General features: G+C 48.6%; 1 protein-coding gene across 2 annotated transcripts; it reads right to left on the reverse strand.

Annotated features, from left to right (window-relative positions):
- Positions 1–131: 131 nt before the first annotated feature.
- On the reverse strand, positions 132–13,103 carry LOC102447458 (ecto-ADP-ribosyltransferase 5-like). Of its 2 annotated transcripts, XM_006111771.5 has the most exons (6): positions 12,499–13,103; positions 11,794–11,863; positions 7,130–7,209; positions 5,963–6,677; positions 4,437–4,469; positions 132–3,063 (listed from the first exon to the last, which is right to left on the reverse strand). In XM_006111771.5, the coding sequence occupies exons 3-6, from the start codon at positions 7,193–7,195 to the stop codon at positions 2,966–2,968; spliced, it is 912 nt and encodes a 303-aa protein (XP_006111833.2). In that variant the 5' UTR covers positions 7,196–7,209; positions 11,794–11,863; positions 12,499–13,103; the 3' UTR covers positions 132–2,965. The 2 variants fall into 2 exon arrangements, with proteins under 2 accessions (XP_006111833.2, XP_006111834.2); XM_006111772.5 differs by lacking the exon at positions 11,794–11,863.
- Positions 13,104–13,304: the final 201 nt, after the last annotated feature.

Genomic DNA, 13,304 nt, shown 5'->3' on the forward strand with positions numbered 1-13,304 from the left:
GAGAGCTCAGGAAACTCACAGACCCTTGGGGTATCATTTCCATTATGACAGCCCTTGGATAAGGTTGCTGCTACTGCTGCTGCTTTCTAGGTTCCTCTTTTCTGGCTAACAAAAGTGTCTGTCTCGCTGTCGTAGGGTCTATCTTTCGCCCTTTGCAAAAGTTCTCTCTCTCTCTCCACTGCAATTTTCTATACTTGCATCTCTCCCTCCCTAACAGGAAAGGGTTTTGAGCCATGCTGGCTGAAACGTTTTTGTTCAATCCAAAACACCCCTGTTTCGACAAGGAAAAGTTGCGAGGAAAATATTAAAGGGAGGGTTTTTTTAGAAGATTTTTTTTTAACCTTCCCCACTTTGAAAACTGAAGAAAATGTTTTAATTGTTTGGTGACTGATTTGTCTCTCTTTCCCTCCCTGGCTGCCTAGGGAGTGGGCAGATTTTCAGCGATCCAGGGTTTTTTTCCACGTCTCTGTCATGCATTTCAGTTAAACAAGTGTTGAAAAATCAGGTCTTTGGAATTTTTTATTAAGTCCCCTCAGTAGCATTAGATGGAGTTGGAGATAAAAGTCTCTATCAGATTTCATAGAATACTAGAACTAGAAGGGACCTTAAGAGGTGATGGAGTCCAGACCCCTGCATCCTGGCAGGACCAAGCACTGTCATCTCTGACAGATGTCTATCTAACCTGCTCTAAAATATCTCCAGTGATGGAGATTGCACAACCTCCCTAGGCAGTTTATTCCAGTGTTTAACTACCCTGACAGTTAGGAAGTTTTTCCTAATGTACCATCTAAAACTCCTGCTGCAATTTAAGCCCATTGCTTCTTGTCCTGTCCTCAGAGGCCAAGGAGAACAATTTTTCTCTCTCCTCCTTGTGACACCCTTTTAGGTACTTGAAAACCGCTATCATGTCCCCTCTCAGTCTCCTCTTTTCTAAACTAAACCAACCCAATTATTTTCAGTCTTCCCTCATAGCTTATGTTTTCTAGATCTTTAAGCATTTTTCTTGCTCTTCTCTGGACCCTCTCCAATTTCTCCACATCTTTCTTGAAATGAGGTTCCCAGAACTGGACACAATACTCCAACTGAGGCCTAATCCGCGCAGAGTAGAGCAGAAGAATGACTCATCTTGTCTTGCTCACAGCACTCCTGTTAATGCAGCCCAGAATCATGTTTGCTTTTTTTTTGCAGCTGTGTCACACTGTTGACTAATAGTTAGATTGTGGTCCACTATGACCCCTAGATCTCTTTCTGCCATTCTCCTTCCTAGACAGTCACTTCCCATTCTGTATGTGTGAAACTGATTGTTCCTCCCTAAGTGGAGTACTTTGCATTTGTCCTTATTGAACTTCATTATGAATTATGACCCTATCCTCCAAAGGAATAGCGATCCCTCCCGACTTGGTATCATCCTCAAACTTTATAAGCATACTCTCTATGCCATTTTCTAAGTCATTGTTAAGGATATTGAACAGAACCAATCCCCGAACTGATCCCTGCAGATCTCCACTTGTTATGCCCTTCCAGCATGAATGTGAACTACTCCCTGAGAATGGTTCTTCAATCTTTGTTCTTGGGTTGTCAGAAATCTCCCAGTTTTCCTGCGACCAAGACTTGACTCTCAAATGTAAAACAAAAAGAGGAAAATTTTTGCCTATGAGGATAAACCTGGCACCCCTTTCTTGCTCCATGATAACTTCGTTTGAGTTGGGTTTTTTCTCCCTTCTATGCTTCAGAGCCGACTAACCTTTTCCTGAACACAATCCATCAAATAGAGGATTTAATCTAGGCAAAGATGCATGAGATCCCCGGGCTGGATCACAAAGGTGAAACAGAAAACAAAACATATTTTAACATGCAGGGCAATTAACCTTTGGGCTAAGAAATTTACCCAGACTATGACCTCCACAAGAGATGTAAGATCGGAAGACAACCAGTGTTAATGGGAAAGGGTACAAAAGGTATGCCCAGTGAATTAATGCACACAAAAAAGGTGTCCTGCTCAGGCCTGTCCACAGGGAGGGACAAAGGGAGCTCTTTCCCTGGGGCCCAGAGATTCAAAGGGGCCCAGAGGCCCCGGCTGCCACTGTTTCTGCAGCATAGGCAGTGGCTGAGCTCCGGATCCCTTTGTGTTGTCACAGGAGCGTCTGAGCGCTGCTCTGTGCAGCTCTGAAGGCTGGAGTGGTTGGGGTCGGGGGGAGGACGCTGCAGTCTGGGTGGCACAAGGGGCTGGCTGCACTTGACCCCTCCCCTTCTAGAGGTACGGAATTGCCCTTCCCCCACGCCTTGTCCCGGGACTTGCGGTGGCTATTGGCCCGGCTGCTCCTGCTCTAATTCAAGGTCTTTGTTAGGATCATGCCTAGTAAACAAGTACTGGAAATGAATGAACCTGACTCAGTGTGTGGTAAATTAGGCTTAGTTCATGGCCCAAGTGATGATGGGATGACCCAATTCCACTCACCACCAGGCGTGCCGGGGATAGGCTGGCTACCACGCTGCCGCCTGACTGAAAGAAGGGGCAGGCGCGAGCTTCACCGTCACAACTGCCACCCCCATCATTTTCTGGGATTCCAGATACCAGTGTTCCCTCTAATCTTTTCCATCCATGTGTGGAATATTTTGATGTGCATCGAGGCACGTGCGAATGTGCACCACCAATAGAAACTAAACCTAGCTGTAGGCACTCGGCTAATCAGCTTTTATTGATGTCATCAACATTGGTACGATAGTGGTGGCAGAACTGAACTACAAGAAACTGTTCTCTAATGTGCACCCATTTATTGCTCTACCATCGTACGACAAATCCCCTCCGGAACAGAACTCCCATTTTGATGGGAAACTCCATCCCTGTTCCTGGTTTCCCTTTGAAATGCTGGCAGGAGAGCCAGACTGCTTTGGCTCTGGCAAGTCTCATCCCCGTGGTTTGTGTTAGAGGGGGGGAAAAAATGAACCACGCACACAGGGAAAGTTAGAACCCAGCAAACAGCTTCAGAGCAGCAACATGGGTCAGGATGACGGAACCTCCAAACAGCGAAGGGCTCATCTCTCTGGGGAAGGCGACGCCTCCTGTGGGAGTTGTCAGTGAGAAAGAGCAGATCAAACAATGGATAGGAAATAATTCCATGTGGACAGAGCTCCTTAAAGCAGGACAATGGTACCTTCTCAACAGCTTCTAGAACAGTGTTTCTTAAAGCAGTCAGAGGTATGTCGTGGACAACAACATAATTCAAAATGGCTGCCCAGTGTCCTGTGTTCCCACAGTGGCTAATGCCAGATGTCCCAGAGGGAGTGAACAGAACAGGGAATCCTCAAGTGATCCCTCCCCCGTCATCCATTTCCAGCCTCTGACAAACAGAGGCTAGGGACACCCTCCCTACTCATCCTGGCTAATAAGCATTGATGGACCTATCCTCCATGAATTTATCATGCTCTTTTTTGAACTCTGTTAAAGTCCTGGCCTTCACAACTTCCTCTGGCAAGGAGTTCCACAGATTGACTGTGCATTGTGTGAAGCTATATAACATAACTGTGGAGATTCTCACAGTCTGTACAAATGGCTACTTCTTTTTTAAATTCTGTTGAGCTCTTGGCCTGATGGAAACCTTGTGACAATGAGTTCCACAAGTTAACCCTGTATTTTATATAACTGGGCAGTCTGCTTTATGACTTAAAATTATAGATTCATACAGTTATAGAACTGAAAGGACCTCAAGAGGACATCTAGTTCAGTCCCTGCCCTCATGGCAGGACTAAGTATTGTCTAGATCAGGAGTGGGCAATAATGTTTGATGGTGGCGGGGCACTCCAAGAATTTGGAAGGTGGTCAAGGGCCACACTCTTCCATGATATGGAAGGAGGTGTGGGGTCTGGGATGGAGGTTGACTACAGAAGGGAGCTTGTGTTAAGGGATTGGGGTGCAGGACAGGGTGTGGGGTATGGGAGGGAGTTTGGATGAAGGAGGCAGGAGAAGGGACCTCAAGACATCACCTTGTCCAGTCCCCTGCACTCATGGCAAGGAGTAAGTATTGTCTAGAAGATAATCCCTGGCAGGTGTCTTCAGTTTAGTCTGGTTTTATGAGACAGGAAAAATGCCCCCCCAAATGTGTCACTGTCTCATGTATTATTTTGAACGTCTCCATTGTGTTTCTTTTTGTGGGTCTCGTCTCCTAATAAAACCATTCCAGCCTCACTTTTGGAGGGCTCTCCAGACCCCACATCGTTTCCAACACTTTTCTCTGAACTCGTTCCCTCCGGCCTTCCACTCAGACACTCGTCATGAAGTCCATACAAGAAAATGGATCAACTGACACTATATGAAGCTAACCCCGCTTGTTTCTCAATTGGTTTCATGTGACATGTTTGCCTGATGAGGTTGCTCTCCACTCTGCACTTTGATACAGAGGGCAAGGCGGTGTCAAAAGAAAACGTTTCATTCTTACCAGAGTTGTCAATGCATGTTTGGTTCTTCTTTTCTATGGTACAAGCAGAGAAGGTCAATGAAATACAATCTGCCCATTCAACTCCATTCTACTATTTCCAAAGAAACATGGGAATTGTCAGACTGGATCCTACCAATTTCTTTTCCTAGTTACAATACGTTGCCTTCAGTTAATTCTCATTTTATATGAAAGGGAAAGTGGCCCATTGTAATTCGTCACTGTCTCATTTAGTACTCCATGCTTCCTTGTATGTGTCCCTTCTCTTAATTAAACCATTCCAGGTTTAACTTTAGAAATCAAACCAGACTTCTCATCATTTTCAACACTCTCTAATCTCTTCCCCCACTTAGCTAAATCGCTGAGAACAAGGGTTTTGGAACCAAATGCAGCATCTCAGAGAAGGGAACCTCATTGATTCATATAATGGTGTTAAAATATTTTACATTATTCTCCATCCCATTACTCCTTAGGCTGGCTAACATTTTATAGGCCTAGCAGCACACTGAGCAGAGGTTTCACTGAGATTGGCACTGAACTTCCCAACATGATGGCCCAGTCTCTGTCTGAGTTGGCTCAGCTCATTAACAACCCAGTAATGCTATTTCTTCCAATGGGCAGCACCTTGAATGCGCATCAGTGAATTTCACCTGATGTGAAGTTCTGATGTCCATTCGCCCAACTTGGTCACATCTCTTGGAAGTTCCTCACCATCGTCCCTAAACCTGTCTGCCCTAAATAATGTGCCATCTGCACACTAAGCCCTGGTTTATGGTAGGTAGAGGTTTATTTCGAAATAGCCCCCCTTAGGTCTAATTAAGAAGCAGAGCTTCTATACTACCAACCCTGTTATTTTGAAATAAGAGGTCACTAATTTCGAACTCTGCACTCCTGCTTTCCTCAGGGAATAACACTAATTTCAAAATAGTTACTTTGAAATAGCGGTTGCGTGGATGCGCTGGAGCTGCTATTTTGAAATAACGACTCCCCAGAGTAATTTGAACTAATTACTCCCCAGTGCTTCCTGAGGCTCTAAGTCAAGGTAGGGCATCCATATTAACAGAGTTTGCCTCAGACTAATTTTGAGGGTTCCCCGTAGCGAGGACACGCTATTTCAATGTTGTTGTTTTGTTATTTGTTATTTTGGGAGCTATTAAATCAATTCTAGTTATTTTGAAATAGTGTCCCAGTGTAGGAATACCCTAAGCCAACTGCCTGCTCCCTGCCTGCAGCCTACGGCTTGGCTGGACCCTGTCTGCGGAGACACAGCTGCTCTGCCAGGCCCTGCAGGGGGCGTGTGTGTGTGTAAAACTCATAGCGGGTTGGGGCCTTTCCCTGTCTCTAGTGAGCCTCTCGCTATGGTGTCTAGGCACCTTCTCTGTCCTCAGGGAGCGCTTGGGGCCCAGTGTCCACCCACCTGAGCATCCCTCTCATCAGCTCTCCCTGCACCCCTTCCCTGGGGGTTTTAAATTCCCCACAGCAAACAGCCCTCCCCCCCCAATATTTCTCCTGTTCAGCCCAGTACTCACTGCCCAGGTACGCGCAGTTAAAGTGGCTGCAGGTCCGGTTTGTGCTCCGGAGGACGTAGCTGCTACTATTAGTCCCTGGGAACACGCTGAACATCTCATGGACTGGGATTAACACTTCTTCATGGTCTGGAAAGTGTGAGAAGCTCCTTATGTGAACACCAAAGCACGTGTGGACGGTGAACAGAGTCGCTGTGTCGAAGCGCTTAGCTTTTTCTTTCTTCATAGACAAAGAGGCAAAATAGCCAAACCTGAGGAGATCGTCTTTGCTCCAATGCACAGCGTCAGAAACCCGCTGGTACACCGGCGTGTGGTGTGTCACCTCACACCTCCCTTGTAAGAGCTGCAAGGCTCTTGTCAAATAATAATGAAGGGCTTTAAACTGGAAATTGGCCATGTAATCAGCTTGAGATGTCCCAGCCCCTCGTACAGCCTCATTAAATATTCTTTGAAACACTTCATTGTTGTATTTGTATTTGTCAGAATAGGCTATTATGGCCTGTCCATGCTCATCCCCAAAGCCTCCGGGGAGAGAAACCTTTGTTTTCATATCTTTCCATTTTTCTATGGCTGTTTTCCACACCATGCTAAAGAGTGATGAGTAGGACATTTCAACCTCTAGCAGCTCAGGTGCTATTACATCCATTACTTCAACGCAGCCAATATACTGGTCATCAAAAGCATCAGGCACCATGCTCAGATTGTGCACATGTTGAGCCTGGGAGAATTAAGGAAACAAAGGGTCACATGAGTTTGTGTTACAATAGCACCTACAACGAGACATCCTGTGCCACACGACGCCTCCTTGTTTTGCAGCTACAGACTAACAACAAGTAGCAACTAGACTAGAGTCACACCCCATTGTGCTCAGCTCTGGTCAAATACACTCAGAGGGGGTCTCTACCTCTAGGAGCTGACTTTTGAACATTGGGAAAAGCTTTCTAGCTGTATGAGCAGTTAAGCTCTGGGAGGCTGTGAATCCTCATCACTGGAGGTGTTTATAACAGGTTGGACAAACACCTGTCACAGCTGGTTGAGGCTCACTTGGTCCTGCTCCAGCAAGTAGGGGGCTAGATGACCTGTTGCGAGCCCTTCCAGCCCTTCTCATACAGCCTTGAGTAGAAACCCCAAATATACAGCCTGCTTCCCTGGCAAGGCTCAGGTGCTTACCTGGGCAGTTCCCAGCCAGGTTGGAAGGCAGATACACATCACTGGGATCAGCAGCGGCCTCAGCATGATTCCAACTTCCCCTGTGCGGTTGTAGGAGAATCCATCAGGAATGTTAACCGAGGGGCATGGGGAATGTATGCACCCAAACCAAATCACTCTGCAACACCCTTTGCAGGAACTGGTCTTTCCCAGGCAGGGGCTGCTGCCTCATGGATGGCAGCCCAGCTATCCCAGAGGCGGGTTGGGCCCTGGGATCCTGTTCTCTGCTGGAGAGGTGGGGACTAGTCGGGAAAACCCGGCTTTCACTCCATGCAGATCGCATTTCCCGAATGGATTCTGGAGGGGGGAAATATGGTACCTTCACAATACACAGAACCAAGCCTGGCAGGGCTGGGAATGGGTCTAAAATAATGACACAGCTCGATAGTTCAGTGCCTCACACAAGTCAAGTGGTTGTTTGGCAACTAACCACCTTATATCCTAGTCCTCACTGCTTCGTCCTGATCAACAGCTCGGCCATCAGAGATCAGGGTCAGGCCTAGACATCAGGGTCCCAGCCTTACATCTTCTCATACAGACACACAAACAAACAGGCTGGTCACTGCCCCAAACCCCAGCCACACAGAGACAACCAACAGACAGACCAACACACCCCTCACACAACACCCTTTACCTCCATGCATCGACTCCACAGCTACGCCCTGCCAACCCCCACGCTCCAGTATGCTGAGCTGATCCCTTGTTTAGAGGCTGCAGTGCAGAGCTGGGTCTTTGGGGGTGATTTTCTGGCCAAAGAAAGGGAGCCAGGCACTGGAATTGGGAGACGGATCCTGGGGGACAGCCAGTGACACAGCGACTAGGACGTGGCAGTGTCTTGCTCCGGGGCAGTGAGCTGGGTCCAGGAGTGGGGAGTGCAGGGGGATTTACAGGGAGCCGGAAAAAGGAAGGGGCAGAGATGAGATTGCCACTGAATACACGGACATGCCGTGCTTCCTCTGGGGTAGGGCCTGAGATGATGTTTGCCCTGGATTGGCACTGGGGCAGGTCTGCTGAGCTTTGCCGGGGTATTGGCATGGAGGTGCATGCAGAGTGAGTGGATATGAAACATGGAAGTGGGAGGATGTGTGGACAGAACAGGTGGGTGGAACACCAGTGGGGGAGGGGAGTGGGCATGGGCATGTAGCCGAGAGAGATGAGTGTGCGAATGAACGGTGGCATGGATTTGGGGGCGGTGCGCGTGTACAGAACAGGTGGCTGAGAGAGAGTAGAGCCATTAGGTCTTGTCCAACCTTCTCCAGACATGCAGAACAATTGATCTTGGTTCTTTTCATAAAGCCCCTACACCTGGATGTGGGCAGCTCTCAGGGTCTCCCCCCCCCCACACACTTTTTTTTTCTAAACACTAAACATGTTGGCTACTTTTTTGTAAAAGGGATGCAAATTAGACGTATCGCAATTGCTCATGAAGCGGGGATTTAAATCTCCCCCGCTTCATTAGCATAAAAATGGCTGCCGCTTTTTTTCGGCACGGAGCTTTGCCCCTCTTAAAATAAGGGATAAGGGATCTTTCGGAAAAGGCTTTATTTTCCAAAAGATCCGCGTCTAGACTGGCGCTTTTTTCCAGCAAAGCTCCATGCCGAAAAAAAAGCGGCAGCCATTTTTATGCTAATGAAGTGGGGGAGATTTAAATCCCCGCTTCATTAGCAATTGCGATATGTCTAATTTGCATCCCTTTTACGAAAAAGGGATGCAATCTAGACGTAGCCGTCCAGTCTTAAAAACGAGAAGTCCTGTGGCGCCTTAGAGACGAGCAACAACATACTTCATGTCCAGTCCTGTTGACCTAGGGAGGCGCTGGAATCTCCATCCCTAGCGGTTTTTAAGTCCTGTCTTAACAAAGCCCTGGCTGGGATGATTGAGTTGGGACTGGTCCTGCTTTGGGCAGGGGGCTGGACTTGATGACTCCTGAGGTCTCTTCCAGCCCTAGGATTCTATGACCAGTTTTCGAACCCTTTCATCATTTTTGCTGCTCTCCTTTGGACTCTCTCCAGGGTGTGCACATATTCCCTAACCGGTAGATCAGGATCTACCAGTAGATCTTGGAGCCTCTGACAGGGGATCCCGACTGGTTTGTCCTGGAAGCTCTCAAGCTTTGGCACTTGGGTTGCCTCTCCACCCATGGTCAGCTGTTCCTGCCCTCTGGCTTGGAGCTGCCTCCCCCTCTCCCTGGGGAGCTTCCTGCTTGCTGTGCAAGGTGTGGGAGGGTGAAATTGGGGGGGGGCACAGATGTCAGGGTGTCCCTCCTCCCTCCACTTCTGTACCCTGTCTCCAGATAGAGTGAAGGGGATGGAGGGAACTTGACAATGCAAATCTCTGTCACACTCACACACTTTGTCATTCTCACAAACACACACTGCTCTTCACTCTCATCTCCTGCCCCAACACATACATGGGGAGTTGTTACTTTTTTTATTGCTTGCCCCTGCACCCCCCTGAGAGAGGCAGAGCACATGTGGCCACAGGCTGTCCCTGCCTGCAGACACCACTCCTGCAGCTCCCACTGATCAATATCGGGGAACTGTGGCCAGTAGATGTGGGGCAGCACATGGTACCATGGAGCCATTGCTGTACATACCAGCTGCTTCATGAGTGGCGCAAGGCCAGGGCAGGAGTAAGCCTGCCTTCACCCCACTGCTCCACCACCCAGAAGCCATCTCGGTTAAATGATGCCCAGCCAGAGTCTGCATCCTCAACCCTGCCCCAGCCATGAACGCCCTCCTACCCCCAACCTCCCCCTGCACCCAAACTCCTCCCCAGAGCAAGCATCCTGAAACCCCTCCTGAACCCCAACCCCCCACCCTGTACTAAGCCTGGAGCCCCTCCCACATTCCAAACCCCTTGGCCCAAGACCAGAGCCTGCACCCCAACTCCCTACCCCAGCCTGGTGAAAGTGAGTGAGGATGGGGGAGGAAGGGAAATGAAGCGAGCAGGGGGAGGCCTCAGAGAAGGGGCGGGAAGGAGGCGGGCCCAGAGTATTTGGGTTTGAGGTAGATCCTACATTGCATTTAAACTGAAAAAGTGATCTTGTGGTTAAAAAGGTTGGAGACCCCTCCCCTAAGGTATGGCCCCAGAACTAGGCACAGTATCCACTTGCGGCCTCACCAAGGCTGAGACTAACACCCACCCTGGCCTGATGTTCCAGTGAATATATCCCAGGATTATATTATCCGGGTTTGCAACTACCTCATGCTGTTGACTTGTACTCGGTTTGGAATCCACCCTAACCCCCAGATCCTCTTCAGCAGTACGACAACCCCCTCGCCACTTAGCCCCCAGTTTGTAGCCAGGCCTTTGAGTTTTGCTTCCAAAGCGACACACTTTGCCCTTGTCTTTGCTGAATTTCATCTGGTCGGTTCCAGACCAGTTCTCCACTTTGTCACGCTCCCTTTGAATTCTAATCCTGAAAAGTACGTTTGCCCCCTCCCCCAGCTGGGTGATGCTATACATTTGAGAAGTGTCTTTCTCCACTCCGTTGTCCCAGACATTAATGACAATGCTGAATGTTTTGGACCCAAATCTGAGCCCTGCACAATTGGCCCAGGCATGCCAGATCAGACCACACAAGTGAGTTAGGTGAAGGAGCAACTCTGGGGAGGTGTACCCATGCTGGGAAGGCTGGCATGGGGCTGCAGTGCACATGCTCAGAGGCAGAAACATAGCCACCTAAGGAATTGTTTACTGCAAAAACGTAGGTGCCAAGTAAATGCAGGCACCTGCAGCATCCAGGGGCTTTGTGAATCCTGGGGGAAGCCTGATTCTGGGATTTAAGGTACCTAAAGCAACAGCTAGGTGTAGGGCTAGATGGAAAGAGAGCTGTTCCCCTGGCAAGAGATGAAAACTTTCTGCTTTAGAGGCTGCCTGATTTTGTGAACAGGTCTCTACAGGTAGAATGGAACCTGGGACCTCTTGGAGCATAGCACATGAGCCTCTATAGCGAGAGTGCAAAGCCTGCTGGCGCTTAGGTAAGGTCGTAGAGCAACCTCCTTCTGTCTGTAAGTGGTCTCAGTGCCGCTATACGGGACAGTGCCTCACACCCAGTAGGTGTTTGGGTTCCATTTGCATCTGTGGAAAAAGCTGCGGTCAGCATCTTTCATGATGTAGAGATGAGCAAAATAAACCGTTTTTAAAAAATTTTCTCTACATGCAAATGACAATATTTCTGCAGCTTCTCCCATCCAAAAGCGTTTATAATTTCAGAACAATGCAGAGCTCTCAACGCAACAGGAAATATTAGGCCTTTCATTCTCTGCACCCCCAGACTCCAGTATAACAAAAGCGCCTAGAGAGCCCAACCCAGTTTGTGGCCCGAGGGGCTGTACATAGGGCAGCTTGTCCCAGTGCCAAAGAGCTTACAATCCCCGGCAGACAAAGGCTGGAAGAAGAAGGAGAGGCAGGCTTGGGGACCCCCAGTTAGCTGCCTGATTCACTGCCCATAGCCCCCCTCAATTCCATAGGTGCCGACAGGTGTAACGGCGAGAACATTTGTATCATTTTCTAAACCACAGTGCAACCTGTTGTCTAGAGACAGGTGCAGCAGAAGTGTCTGTAATTAGATTAATGAAGAATAAGCATTGTTTTTTAAGCATTTAAAGAGGTCACTATACCTGACTGTCCAGGAGGCTCAGAAGGCCAAGCAAGCGGTGTCCTGAAGTTGTAGTACTTCACCTGCAATGTCTATAACACAAGAAACTGCCTGAATTTAGCTAGGAACCCTCCCTGCTGACTTTCACTTTCAGAATTATGGGGTTTTACTTAAGAAATGAGGGCACGATCCCGTCTTTTCCATAAGCGGAACATTGGGGTGGCCACCCAGGAGAGATTCCAGTGTCACCCGCCTGACTTGCAGAGCGGCTACAGCCGGCAGTGTGTGTCTACTGGTGGTGCACATCCACACATGTGTCGGTGCACAGAACAAAGTTTATTCCGCATATGGGTGGAAAAAATTAGAGGGAACATCGGCCTGATCTAAATCCTGCTGAAACTGGTGGAAAGATCCCATTGAATCATAGAATCGTAGAATATTAGGACTGGAAGGGACCTTGAGAGGTCATCGAGTTCAGTCCCCTGCCCTCATGGCAGGACCAAATACTGTCTCGACCATCCCTGATAGACATTTATCTAACCTACTCTTAAATATCTCCAGCGATGGAGATTCCACAACCTCCCTGGGCAATTTATTCCAGTGTTTGACTACCCTGACAGTTAGGAACTTTTTCCTAATGCCCAACCTAAACCTCCCTTGCTGCAGTTGGATGCTAATGGGCTTTGAATCAGGCCCGTACAGAGTCAAAAAGCAAGCAGTTTGCTACCTTGTCTCTCCTGTAGATCCTGATGCTGTGCTCACGAGTGCAATTGACGAAGGCAGTCAGGAACTGTGATCATTTGCAAAACAGAGCCCGGTATGATAACAAAGTGCCAGCGCCAGTGAAAATCAGCATTGAGGAGATGTGTGCTTTAGCCCGTCTCCTGTCTGGCTCTGCAACACAAACCACTTACGCCAGCAAATGAATAAACAGCTTTCCTACCAGAGGCGTGTGTAAAATTCTTCCAATAAGCTGGGAAGACAGGGTGATGGCCGTGGCAGTGTTAAGTCCAGCTGGAGTGTTATTCATGGGAACGTTGATGAGTAAGAGCAAACTCTAGTGGCTGGACGCCTTGAGCAACTGCCAGATTACAGGCTCCCGGAGAGTGGGCTGTCGTCTGATTCTCGCGAAGGGCCTAGAAAGAGGCAGACTCTGTGCAGGCTTTGGGATGCTGGCAGAGATGACTTAGTATCCTTTGGAATCTCTGTAGATAGCTGGGGAGAGGGTGCAGAACACTACTCTGGCTGGTGGAGTCAGCTGGCGCAAGGGTTCCGAGACAGCCTGGACCAAGCTGTGTGATGCCTGGTGTCAGAGGTGGAAAGAATCAGCTTCCGGGATTCAGAGCATTGCTAGTGTGTGGGTGCGCCCCCTCTGTGGACAGGACTGTGACTCGTGTTTCCTGTAAGCTGAGCACTTGGGAGGCCACCCAGGAGAGATTCAAAGGCTTCCCATCAGGCAGCATGTGTTGCTTCTGGGGGTGCACATCTGCATATGCCTCGGTGCACATAACAAAATGTATTCTGCACATAGAT

The sequence above is a fragment of the Pelodiscus sinensis genome, chromosome 1 (assembly GCF_052426305.1).
Source record: "Pelodiscus sinensis isolate ZL-2025 chromosome 1, ASM5242630v1, whole genome shotgun sequence".
Lineage (NCBI taxonomy): Eukaryota > Metazoa > Chordata > Testudines > Trionychidae > Pelodiscus > Pelodiscus sinensis.